The 13,723-nt window shown below is 40.5% G+C and overlaps 1 protein-coding gene across 1 annotated transcript in view; it reads right to left on the bottom strand.

Annotated features, from left to right (window-relative positions):
- Window positions 1-13,488, bottom strand: part of LOC101477648 (uncharacterized) — a 35,061-nt gene extending 21,573 nt beyond the window's left edge. The window contains exons 1-10 of the mRNA XM_024800930.2: window positions 13,163-13,488; window positions 11,034-11,114; window positions 10,663-10,777; window positions 10,437-10,570; window positions 10,078-10,304; window positions 9,860-9,974; window positions 7,825-8,124; window positions 7,036-7,262; window positions 6,832-6,920; window positions 6,645-6,745 (exon numbers count right to left, since the gene is read on the bottom strand). Of these exons, the coding sequence (XP_024656698.1) occupies window positions 6,645-6,745; window positions 6,832-6,920; window positions 7,036-7,262; window positions 7,825-8,124; window positions 9,860-9,974; window positions 10,078-10,304; window positions 10,437-10,570; window positions 10,663-10,777; window positions 11,034-11,114; window positions 13,163-13,412 (1,639 nt within the window). The 5' untranslated portion in view covers window positions 13,413-13,488. The remainder of the gene's footprint in view (window positions 1-6,644; window positions 6,746-6,831; window positions 6,921-7,035; window positions 7,263-7,824; window positions 8,125-9,859; window positions 9,975-10,077; window positions 10,305-10,436; window positions 10,571-10,662; window positions 10,778-11,033; window positions 11,115-13,162) is intronic.
- Between the last annotated feature and the right edge of the window lie 235 nt (window positions 13,489-13,723).

Here is a 13,723-nt window from a genome sequence, read left to right as displayed (position 1 = left end):
CTGGGAGTAATCTGGGTCCGAAACTCCGTATGCTTCAGGTCAAATGAACACTGCAGCATCACTGAGAGTTAAAAACTGTCTAAATTCTTTCATCTTTAATAAAACGATCAGCATTGCTGCTTAACCAGGTGAAACTATGAAGTTTAACTTCCAGGCATCCATGAAAACCAAATTTATTACATTTAACGGAGTTAGAAGTTAGCAGGAAGCTAGCGGGAGTTAGCTCGCTAGTTTCGCTAGTTACCTAAGCATGATATTGCATGTTCTGACTGAGAGATTTCTGAAAGAATTAAAAGGTACAGCTCTGCTATCACTTCCAACATAAATGAAGACAGGAAACTAAACAGCAGTGACGTTTGTAGGTAGAGCTGGGCAATAGAACGATAACGATATGTATCGCGATATAACTTTTACTCGATAGAGAAATTAAGCTATCGCGATAGACTTCGCCGCTCTTGTCCTCTTAAAATAAAAATTTTTTTTAAAAAAAGGTCAGCCAATCCAAACTAAGTAGCGCAGAGCCGAACCAATCACAGCCGCAGCGTCACGTCGCGTGACTTGTTACGTACAGCACAAGTGCCAAGCCGCACGTGTGTTTGTTTGGGAAGCAGGCAGTGGGTAATGGAGCCAGCGCGTAATGGAGGAAATGAGTGTGCCGACTAGAAAAATCAACCGAGCGTGACCGAAGAGAAAACAGATGACGGTTCCAATGCCGGAGAGATTGTCGAACGGAAGAGCCATAGAAGTTCCGTAGTGTGAAGGTATTTCGGCTATTTCAAGTCTGACAAAAAACAGAGTAGCGTGCACTGTAAATTGCACGCTACTCGGCACGAAAGCAAGTCTGGAAATACAATAAACTGGTGCATGCGTCACACTGTGCGCCACGTTATTGTTTCGGTGAAATGAATTTCTACAATACTGTTACTGTTAATTCTACTCTGCAGTGTTTAAATGCTTACATATACACAGTTACTGTCCGTCCACACATACGACTCGGGTCTGCTTCTATGCCCCAGCTTTGTTTACTTTTTCCCACCGAGGCTTCTAGACTTCTGATTGGCCAACATTTCTGCACGGTTAGGAATCTAGCGCCACCTGCTGCTTTGGCATGTTCATAGCAGCGTTTTCCTTCATTTCTGCCTTTATGTGTGGACGGGATTATTTTTTAAAACGAAAACAGAAAATCTCCGTTTTCAAAAACACCCGTGTACGTGTGGACGTAGCCTCAGTCTCTGACTGGAAGCGCTAATTCGTCATTCGGCTTTTGTCAGACTAAAGTAACTGTTAAAACTGTTTGAAAAGCTAAGCTATACAACAAGGAGAGATTGAGAATTTCCTTTTAGTTCTCAGTTTATTTGATACTGACAAAAGTTAGTTTTGTCTGTTCTTCTGTAAAACAAACTAAGATTTATTTTTAGAATTAATATTTTGTTTCTAAGTGGAATTGACAATTTAATAGTCTGTTTCGTTTGTTCTATTTTGAAACTTAAACGCTTTAGCGGCTGCCTTTTGTGTAGTTTGCAATATTTGCCTTTATTTATCTGAAAAAGCCTCATGTTCCTTAAGTACATCTACCCTGTTGAACTTATTATGGGAAATAAATATTTAAATCAAAACAAGCTGCTGATTATTTCACATTTTACTTGTGAGCAACGGCACATTTAAATCTTACAAATATAGTTATTTGGCTTATATCGTGATAGATATCGTTATCGCCTGAAATGAAAAAAACATATCGTGATATGAAAAAATCTCATATCGCCCAGCTCTATTTGTAGGGTTACTGAAGTTGGGCTAGCTGGTATATAATGATGTGCTACCTGATTGCTAGCGACACAGCTATGTTAGCATAACATAAACAGTGAAGCTGGAGGACGAACACTAACACTTTTCCACTTATAAAAGTTAACGTTAAAGTTCCTGATAGTTAGACACAAATGCAATTGCATGGCAGGATGCTGTAAACGGACCAAACTTAAGTCAGGAGAACAACTGAGATAATCCATCCACAATACAAGGTTAGTCATTAATATACTGCAACAACATGGGAATAGAGCAGCTGCAGAGAATTCAACATTAATGAATCAATGGTACAGAAGTGGAGGAAGCAACAAGAATGAGTTTAATAAAGTTTGATTTATCTGACTGCTTTGTTTCGCTTAATGTGCCTTATAATCCCGTGCACCTTATGGTCCGAAAAATACGTACTGTACACTGCAGTTTAATGTTGCAAAGCACCTCGTTTTAACTTCAGTGGATATTATACATGGTTATGCTCAGGATATGTCAGCCCATTTCTACTGGAAATGCCTTTTGGTTAAACTTTCAGCAAGGAATTTGCATTTGCACTGTTACATTTTTATAAAGCTTTACTGTACATAAAAACCAGCTTCTTGTTTAAGAGAAAATAAATGGAAAGTTGTCTTTTTGCGCTAGTAATGTTGTGGAGTTGTATTTTGTCTCGCATCAATTATATCGTCAGTTATATCGTTATCGCAAATTTTCAAATATATATCGTGATAAATATTTTTGGCCATATCGCCCTGCTCTAAACCATAGCACAAAAACTTGGACTTTGAAAGGAAGGTGAAAAGGTAGAAGTTACCGTATTTTTCAGATCATGAGGCACACCGAATTATAAGTCGCATTAAGCGACACAAAACCACAGAAGACCAGAAGTCTTGTTCTTTGTCCAGATGAACAGTTCCCAATTAATCAGGGTATTTAGGATGCTTTAGAACCGCTTGGATTCTTTGGAATGGTATGGAACTTTGGATTTTCCCAGAGACTGACAGTTTGTGAAGAGTATGCATAATTCTGGACATAACACTTTTTGCTCAAATGTAAAAAAAAGCTGAGAATTTTTTTTTCCACAAAAATGCCTCTTGTATATCATCTTATTATCTTTTGGGAAACACCTGTGCCATTTCCCATCAAAAAAAATAACTTGCTAGTTGAATAAAACTCACTTTAAGTCAAAATTTGCCAGGGGTATAAATAATAATGGGCTAGACTGTATGCTTTCTGGCTGATGTTTTGGTCACTTTTCAATCCTGGTAGTGATTTCACTCTAGTGGTAACATGAGACGAAGTCTACAACCCACACAAGACGTTCCAGCCCTGTATTCCAGTCCTAAATCTAACCTTATCCCTAAAGAGGTCATAAGAGAAAACAAGTTACATAAGACAAGAGAAAGTCACGAAAAACAAACAGAGAGAAAAGTAGTAAACAAATAAAGACAAATAGGTCACAAGTAAGGGGAAAACAAGCAAAGTAAGACAAGAAAGTCATGCAAAGAGAAAAACAGAAACAAAAGCAAGAAAGAATTTTTAAGAAACACAAGTTTGAAACCCAAGAGTGGGAGGAGCAAAGAAAGAGTATAAAAGCCAAGAGAGGCACAGAAATAAATAGAAAGAAATGCCGAAACGTCACGAGGGCCCAATGATGTAAAATGCTTATACACCCAAGATGGGTAATTTTTTTGAAACAGGGCAGGGACATCACCACCCGGCCCCAATGATGGCCCGTGCACTTCAGACTATCACGTTAGCCAAAGCCAAATAACTATATTTGTAAGATTTAAATGTGCTGTTGCTCACAAGTAAAATGTGAAATAATCAGCAGCTTGTTTTGATTTAAATATTTATTTCCCATAATAAGTTCAACAGGGCAGATGTACTTAAGTTGGTAACGAGGATCCATTACCTTAATTGGCTGCTTGAATCCTTCATTTTCAACCGTGTTTATTGGTAGCATGTCTTTAGCAAGGCAGTAGGCTATGGCATTCGTTATGTCGCTATGTCTCTCAGCTTTTTTGTCATATGGTAAGACGCTGGAGAATGCCGACTCAATTGACTGTTGCTGCTTCACAGGGATTCCCCTGGTTGTTTTCGATGACGAATTAGCGATTTCAGTCAGAGATTGAGCATGCTCTAGTGGGTGGCACTGCTTCAGGGGACAAAAAAAGGTATGTTGTATAACCAGACTTTGTGGGAACATGCTTTCGGCACAATTTACATTGCGCGCTACTTTTTTGTCACACTTCAAATAACCGAAATACCTCCTCACTACAGAATTTCTCCGGCCCTTCCTTTCGACAATCTCTCCGGCATTGGAACCGTCATCTGTGTTCTCTTCTCTAACCTGGTCACCCAAGCTCTCGGTTGATTTTTCTCTAGTCGGCACACTCATTTTCTCCATTACCCGGCCGGCACGGTGGCTGGCTGCTTCCCAAACAAATACATGTGCAGCTTGGCACTTGTGCTGTACGTAACAAGTCACGTGACTTGACGCTGCGGCTGTGATTGGTTTAGCTCTGCGCTACTTAATTTGGATTGGCTGTTCTTTTTTTCTTTTTTTTAAGAGAGGAAGAGAGAGAGACGAGGACTATCGCAACAGTTTCATTTTTCTAACAAGAAAAAGTTATTTCGCAATACATATCGTTATCGTTCTATCGCCCAGCTCAACTTATTCCCAACCTTAACCAGCACTTTAATGACGTTAAATAGTGTTTTCCCAAGCGATTATAAGAAAAGGAGCAAACGTGTAGATTGAGTCCAAACGGTTTTCATATTTCCTCATTTTTTCCAATGTCATCATTTAGGAACGAGTTGGGTGCCCAAAAACGTAATATATTGACGATTTGTCACCTAGCGTAAAATGTTACGCTCTGGAAGTGAGAATGTGTTGTCAATACAAGCTGTGGGGATAAGGTTTGCTGTGTCTGTCGGCTTAGTGTCCGGTGTCATGGAGATGCTATCAGGAGACAGTACATCAGGAGCCTCAAGTGCCAGTGTCCTGCAGGTTTTAGATGTGTTCTTGATCCACCACAGCTCATTAAAAAAAAACAATACCTCCTAAATTACTTCCTCAACATGTCTCCAAGTTCTCCAGAGGCCTGGTAATAAACTAATTATCTGATTCGGGTGTGTTGACCCAGGGTGATATCTAAAACCTGCAGGACACCGGAACTTGAGGACTGCAGTTGCCTAATTATCACATAATTATGAATGAAATGTTTTTATTAGACTTGTCTACTGATCATACATCAGAAACATGAAACAGCAGCCCTGTCTAGAACTGAACTTTATTCATGTATGTCACGGTTCTGGGTCCGTTGGACCCAGTATTTTGAGTTTATTATGTTTTGGTTTAATTTTTTATTTTGATAGCTTGCTGCGAGACCTCACACCGAGCACATCTACTGCGGGTGTGGTGTCTGTTATCGGACCCGGATTTAGCAACATCCCCAAAAACCCGAAGAGGAGAGTCCTGGCCCCTAGCCCTGCCAGTGTAGCAGAAATGATGAGGATGATGATGGCAGCAGCAGCCGTTTTTCCTCTGCGTGAGTAGTTTAATGTTGTTCGTGTGTAATTTACATTGAGTAGGCTAACCAGGTTATTACATTATTACATTAATGCATGTAAGGTGAACTAGCAAACACCTTCATAGTTACATGCAGCTGTCTTCTTGTTTGATGGCAGATACTCCCTTCACCCTGGCCAAAATGGCTAAAATGACCAAAGAAAAAGAGGGAAACAGCTGAATATGAGAGGTTTTTGGACAAAGTTTGTGTTTTTTCCATTGTTTAAGAACTGCTTCCAGCCAAGAGTGATACCATATATGCCCCATAGCTGTAGAAAAGGCTAACATTGTTATCTTTTTACAAAAAACCAGCTGAACATGAGAGGTTTTTGGACCAATTTTGTGTTCTCCATTCTTTAAGAACCGGTTTGAGCACCGGCACCGTTTCAAAAGTACCGATTTGGCACCGGTATCGTATAAAACCTAAACGATACCCATCCCTACTGACCAGACACTTTATAAATTCTTTGTGGCACATATCCTTTGAGCTTGGGTCCTATACCAGACGCTTTGGAGCATTGAGGGTCCTAAGCAGTATCTTAGCTGTTTCTAGGACTGCAGTCTTCTGGAAAGAGATCTCCAACGTTTTTCCTAGGATCTGCTGGAGCCAGACTACACTAGGTGCAGAGTCACCGATACATGAAGCTATACATTTTTAGACATAAGTTGTTGCATAGGTGGTAAAAGTGGTTTTCCATGTTTGAGTCCATGGTGGGGACCGGTTTGCATTATAATTTGCATAGTACAATTTCCTGGTCCATGTCAGACTGTTCATAACCAACCATGTTAATGCTACAGATGTAGTCCCTCGTTTAGGAATAAGGTGCTCAATGTGTTTTGACTGCTCCAAGAGCACAAACACAATCCAGAGGTCCAGTTGAGGTTCAGGAAGCAGCTACAGCCACCTGTCAGTCAAAGAGACCATGTCCCCAACATTAAGCCTTACCACTGACAGCCTTGCTTGAAATCCTCTATCACGGTACCACTACCAAAAAATGACCACCATCAGCATTCTGAATGACTGCTGTGTAGTGGCTCGTGCTCCAGTAATCATGAAGTGCTTTGACAAACTGGTCCAAACTCAGGTCATCACAAGCTTCCCAAACCATCCAGCAGCATGCCTACAGAGCTCTACAAAGGACCTCATAGTCACAAATGTGTCCTGACCACCCTAGGAGCTATGCTCGGCTACTCTTTATTATTTCAGCTCAGCATGTGATCACAGTGGTGATAACTGAATATTGTACTGGACAGATAAATTAAAAGGCTTTGAACTTACGATTGGGCGAGATGGTATCCATCTGAGGGTCCTCCACAATGTGGACCTTGAGATGCACGTGGGTGTCTGATTGACTGATCTGAGGTTTCTCAGACTCAACTCTGGGGGAAAAGAACAAAATTGGATTGAACTGTTGACATAAATAACAAACTCTAACAGCAGCAGCTTACTCTTTTCTTTGACTCACTCAGTGGTCAGTGTGGTTGGATCCAGGCTGGGTGGAGGAAGTTCAGCAGCAGTAGCATCTTCTCTCTGTAGAGACCTTTTCTCTGGACCCTAAATTTCCACCAAAAAGTAAAAGAATAGTTTTTTTCTGATTTTTCATTCAGAACAACATGCTCCACATTTAAACAATGTTTTCACCCTGATGTTAAATTGGTTCTTGCAGTACCTTCAGTCGGATGTAAATACCAGGATTCCCAGTCCCATTCTTGCAGATCTCTTCTGCAGTCATACTCTCCACTCTTGGAGGAATTAGATTGTGGTTGCGACCAATTAAGATGGTAAAAGGTTCACCAGCAGCCAGCTGAGGGAAAGTGGACCTCAGCAGAGCCAGGAAGTCAGCCTCCTGAAGACCACGAGGAACATTCAGCTCATGAGACGGGTGATTCTGACACACTGAGAGAAAACAGAGAAGCTCACAAAGTCAGAATCAGAATGTCTTTTTTGTCATTGTCACAGGTAGAACGAAATTAGAATTGATCTCTGATCAATGCATCATCCATACAAATGTAAACTTTAAATAAAATTTGTAAAATAAAATCACTTCAGGAGTAGCAGCATCAAGACATATTTTTCTGATTTGGTAAAAGCTGTGTTTGAGTCTGTTTGTCCTTACGCTGATTGCTTTGTACCGTCGGCCCGAGGGCAACAGTTCAAACAGGGAGTGGCCAGAGTGTGAGGTATCTTTTATAATGTTACGAGGTTTTTTAAGACAGCGGGCAGTGTGACTACAGTCAAAGCAGTTTCAGTCATCGACAAGTTAGAAGACATGTTTTCCTGAATCAACTAATAAACGGGTAACTCAGCAAACCTGCACAGAGAGCTGGATGACTAGTACGTTGGACTCTTGAGACATGCAAAGCCTCTAAATCAAGTTAAGGAGCTAATAAGAGGTAGAAAACGTTAACGGCATCAAATCCTTCCAAAGATCTTTGAAGGTTAAAAGCTTTAAACTTACTTATATTTGTGATCTTATCAATCTTAGGGTCCTCAAGGATGCGGATCTTAAGTCTTAAATCTTCTGGACACAGTGACTGTTGTATGTAGAGGGTAGATCCCCGAGAAAGTCTGATGATTTCCTCTGGTGTCACAGAGTCTCCTTTCAGAGGTTTGAGTTTGTTGTGCTTGGCCCTTAAAAAAAGGTCAAAAGGTTCATCTCCAGCCAGCTGAGGGAAGGTAGACCTGAGTAGTTTCAGGAAGTCAGCTTCCTGCAAACCACGATGAACCTTCAGCTTGTGAAGCGGGCACGTCTGAAACACTAGAACACAGAGGAACGCTGAGAGATCAGTTCAATTTTTCCAGTATTAGGAGAAAGAAATCATCACTTTCCTGTTGTACTTTCACTAAATGTTCGTCTGATACTACTTTCCAATTGAATCTGGAATCTGCTTTCACAGTTTGGAGGTACCAGTGGTGACATGGGCTCCTAATGTTCCAATCATCACAGTGAAATCTTCCACATCTGCTCCAGAGTTTCATGTGTACTGAGGTGTTTTCATTGTGTTTTATAATGAAAATATTCTTGGTATTATAGTACATATTTCTTTATTAATATGTTACAATTCTTAGACCAGGGAGTAGTGCAGAAAGATGAAGATGTCCATGTAGAGTGCAGGGAGGCAGCACAAACGGTATATGTGTCCTGACCAATGTTCCCTCTAATTTTTCATGTGTCTGAGCGAACACACAAACTCCCTGAGCGATCCCTTGGACCATTGTGAGCGACATCAGACGTGTGCACTGTGGTCATGCCAGCATCGAATCCATCCAAGTTACATGGTTTATTAAAATAATCAAATTATAGCATTTACATTTACATACAAGCTCTGACTTGTATTATGGGTATGAGTCTGGTCTGGGAGATAGTCCTGTAACGCTCTGTCTGCAAAATACAGTTGATGTCGGGCAGTTAATTATATAGTTACTTCTTCAAAAAAGTTACTGAGTTTTGCAAACAAAGTTTTTTGCAACTGTTTACCTAAAAATGCAACTAAGGCATTTTTTTAAAAAAACATTTCAAACTATTTACGGAACAGTCAGCTGTTCTGCATCAAATTTGATGCCCCCCCATTCCTAAACCACTAAATGCCATATTGCCATATCATGTTTTGATTGGTCGACATGGTACATTTTTCGACGAATGGGAAAGGGTGGGGGCTTTTTGGTTTTGTCTTTGCTCACAGGTGGAGAGTGCTTTCGAGCGTTTTCCTTATAAAACGCAGTTTTTACCATTTCTTCCCGCAGTAAATATAAACAATGATAATATTCAGGAAGAAAACCAAACATTGCAGATATTTTTGTCACAACTCTGGTTTTACGTGGCCTATCAACACAATTTAAAAACTGGTATAAAGTCCACACTTATTCCGTCAATTGTTCTGTCTGTCCTGCTCACATCTCCAATGGTTATACACTAACGTGGCTTCACGCCACATCAGTCACGCCACTTTGCTAGCTAAAACACCGGTGTCGACACATAAGGACGCTGTCATAGCCTGTTAGCGATGTTGATTAGCTGCGTATATACGAATGTGAATCGCATTATTGGCTGGACTATGGGATAAGGTGGCATCGGTCTAACCCCATACGGGAGCAGCCAGTCACTTACTAACACTGCAAAAGACAGAATTGTTAAAATATTTACTTTAATTTCAATTCAGGTTAGATTTTTTTTTTGCGCACAACCTAGATTTTCTGTACGCAGTACGCAGCTTAGAGGGAACATTGGTCCTGACCAGGGTTTCAGCTGCTCTCGAGCATTACTGGCATCAACAATTGTGATTTACAAGGTGCAAATGACTGTTTTTGGTATAGAGGTGTGGTGGAGACCATCAGCTTCACCTGTGTTTAATAGACCGATCTCCGAGCAGGTAAAAGGGTGAAAAGCACTTCAGAACTTACCTAGTAGGTAACAAGGTGATATACGGCTTACATGTGCTGCATTTTTATAGCAGAAACATCTAAATTTCACATCATGTTTGCTTTAGACTTACCTTGTTTTGACAAAACATTAATCTTTCGCTTTTCCAGGATGCGGATTCTGAGATTTATATGGGTGTCTGTCTCAGTGGATGGAAGATCTTCATGATCTTCATCAGCATCTTCTTTCTGTTTTACAGAAGGTTGGAATTTTCTTCTCAAATCAAGTTGTCAATGTGTTGTAATCTTTGGTAACGCTGTTGAGATCAGTTAAATCTTCTCAGCACAGTACCTGCAGTCGTATGTAGAGGGTAGATCCCCGAGAAACTCTGATGATTTCCTCTGGTGTCACAGAGTCTACTTGCAGAGGTTTCAGTTTCTTGAGGTTGCAATATAAGAAAAGGTCAAAAGGTTCATCTCCAGCCAGCTGAGGGAAGGTAGACCTGAGTAGTTTCAGGAAGTCAGCTTCCTTCAAACCACGACGAACCTTCAGCTTGTGAAGCCGGTACATCCGAAACACTAGAACACAGAGGAACACTGAATCAATCACAGTGAAATCTTCCACATCTGCTCCAGAGTTTCATGTGTACTGAGGTGTTTTCATTCTGTTTTTAACATTTAAATTTCACATCACGTTTGCTTTAGACTTACCAGTATTTGAAAGCACTTCAATGTTTGGGTTTTCCAATATGCGGATTTTGAGATCTATGCAATTTTGTGATTTGCTGATTCGACGTTTGCCATGTTTTTTTCTCCTCTTAGACGGGACTGTTTGAGTCAAGAACCTAAGGAAAACACGGAAAAACGGGAGCTGGGATACAAAAGATAACACATATACTTTTGTACATAGTAGACATTTATGCACTTGTCTTTTAACCTTGATGTTGTTACATAATCCAGCTCTGTCGTGTATCCTTCCTCCTGCTCTAAATATTCATACTCTTCATCCTCTATCGGTGCCTGAAATCCCAGGCTGCTACTGTCGTCCACCCCTAGGAACAAATAAATTCTTATGTTAGTCACAATTATGTGTTGCCCAGCTCAACAAGAACTTGACCATTTATATAACCGAAAGGGAGCATGCTGCTACTATCTACTGTTTGTGCTTTAAGAGGACATGAGCTAATGTATCTTTCTTATATATATATGTATATATAAGAGACATGTTGTTGTTTCATGTAAGAGACATGAAACAGCAGTCCTGTCTAGAACTGAACTTTATTCATGTATGTCAAAGTAGCTTCTTACTCAGCTCATATTTGTCCTGCTTCTGATCATCCAGTAATGGACCACCTCCATCTTCACAGATGGAAAACAGCTGCTGGTCATCTGCAAAAGTATGTTTAATGTTCAATTTTAGAAAAACCAAATGTGATATGATAGAAGATAAATGGAAAAAAGTTTCTAGCAATGTTAAGATCCACATCAATGTCAGTTTTGGCCGGCGGTCATAGGTTCTGTCCAATAATATGACACAAGACTGGAGTAAAAGACATCCATGGATTGACACTTTATTAAAGAAGGAGCATGATAACAGCACAAACACTAACTACAACTAAACAAAATGGCTTCCTTTTATACTCTACCTTTTCAGGTGAGCATCTGGAATAGCCCAAGTATGGGGGTTAACTAATCAAAATGAACACATAACCCTCCACACAAACAAACATACAATAACATTAAAGCACATCACAAACATATACATATTTCCAACACATACTATAAACAAACCAATAACATAAGCTTCACCCATTTCTATCTAAATTAAAACCCTCTTTATCCATACTCCCTAACCTGGCACACTGGTCTGCTCCAAGAGCTCTTAAACAGGTGATTGAGCCGCTTTCACTCTTTTGCTCCACATCCTGCAAGAAACAACTAGGACAGGTGAGTACCTTTACAAGTTCTCATTTCACATATGTTTAGGTTATTGATAAATGATTAACTGCAAACAGCTCTAACTTTGGCTCTTCTCCGACACAGGTAGGATGGCCAGTCCCACTGTCTCTTTTCTGTTACAAGCTGTCAATTTAATCGTATGTCAAATAACCTAATAAAAGACTCCAAAAGAACTAATGTGTTTTCTTTATTACCCTATTTTAAATTCCCAATCCAACTATTTATTATTAACAATACCAACCAGGTAATGGAACCCCTGGTCTCCATTACAATCAAGTTGATGAGTATCCTGTACGTTTTATACACTCACCAGACACTTTATTAGGTACACCTTGCTAGTACCTAATTGCTTTAATTCTTTGTGGCACATATCCTTTGAGCTTGGGTCCTATACCAGAAGCTTTGGAGCATTGAGGGTCCTAAGCAGTATCTTAGCTGTTTCTAGGACTGCAGTCTTCTGGACAGAGATCTCCAACGTTTTTCCTAGGATCTGCTGGAGCCAGACTACACTAGGTGCGGAGTCACTGATACATGAAGCTATACATTTTTAGACAAGTTGTTGCATAGGTGGTAAAAGTGGTTTTCCATGTTTGAGTCCATGGCGGGGACCGGTTTGCATTATAATTTGCATAGTACAATTTCCTGGTCCGTGTCAGACTGTTCATAACCAACCATGTTAATGCTACAGATGTAGTCCCTCGTTTAGGAATAAGGTGCTCAATTTGTTTGACTGGTCCTTGTGTTTGGAGCTACCTGGTTTTGGCTCATCTTCACTGGCCATCCTGGCATTCTCTTGTCTGGATCCTCTATTCCTTTGACTGTAAGTGCCATTTATAAGTACATGTTTTTATTTGAGCCAATTTGTTTAATGTAATATCTGAAATTTGATGTTTGACAATAATGTATATCATTTGAGTTTATTTTTGAGTCTCGACAGAATATTGAGCTTTATTGTGAAAGTTTTATGTGGAATATAAACAAGCGGACGGCGGAGCCACACAATGGTTTTAGCGTCGTTGTTGCTAACCAAAGTACTCAGTCGGTCCGGTGTGTGATCATATTAATCATAAGAGAAAGAGAGAACTCTAAGGAATTAATATAGCCACTACAGTAACCATCAAAACCATGAAAAAATATTGGCGTACACAGTTTATTTTGAGACCCTACGAAACAAACGATAGGTACAAAAAAAACGACGTATCGTCAGTTTCAGGCCAATCTCTGTAAACCCTAGATATGGTTGCGTGGGAAAATCCCAGCAGACAGGCCCGTCTGGCACCAAAGACCTTTCTTTCTCACTCGGATTCTCATTTTGAGCTACTGTAGGTTGTCTTGGCCATTTGAAGACATCAAGTTGCTGCTATGTGATTGGCTCATTTGTTGTTTGCATTAACGAGAAGATGAAAGAGTACCTAATATAGTGGCCGCTGAGTGTTTCAAAGCACTTCAATAAATGTTACAGGGGCTAAAACACCGACCTGCCTCCTGCTTTATCTCAGGCTGCAGGAGCTCCAGCAGTCTCCTCTGCCGGTCGAGCTCCTGCCTGAAGCCCGCAGCCTCCTCCTCATAGTCGGCTACAGTCCGCTCCACCACCGATAAGATCTCCCGAGCGGCTGTGCTCAGTTTGTCGGTGATGATTCCTCTCAGTATGTCGCTCTTGGACATATTAGCGATGTCTGGCTCGCTGTCCCAGCTCTGCACCATCGTCATCATCATCGAGTCGCTCATGAAATAATTTCTTTTTTCCCGCGTGGGAAAATGTTTCTGTCGGATGTTTAACCCTAGAAGTTTTTACCGAGCTAGTGAACGCGCAAATGTTGTCCGGCTGGAAACATAAAAGGAAACACCATCCTAGGAGAAAATGACACATAGCACAGACATGGCACAGTAATAGACTATCACACGTATAATTATATCAGTATTTATTAAAAAAGAACCCCCGCGCCGCCGCCGCCCAAAAAACCCATTTAGGTTTATTTGGCACTAACTGCATTTCCATCACAATAACAGCAGGTTTTAATACATATAATAGGGAGAAA

Source organism: Maylandia zebra, linkage group LG3 (genome assembly GCF_041146795.1).
Source record: "Maylandia zebra isolate NMK-2024a linkage group LG3, Mzebra_GT3a, whole genome shotgun sequence".
Taxonomy (NCBI): Eukaryota; Metazoa; Chordata; class Actinopteri; order Cichliformes; family Cichlidae; genus Maylandia; species Maylandia zebra.
Note: the sequence above shows the minus strand (reverse complement) of the source record. Positions and strands in the feature narration are given on the sequence as shown.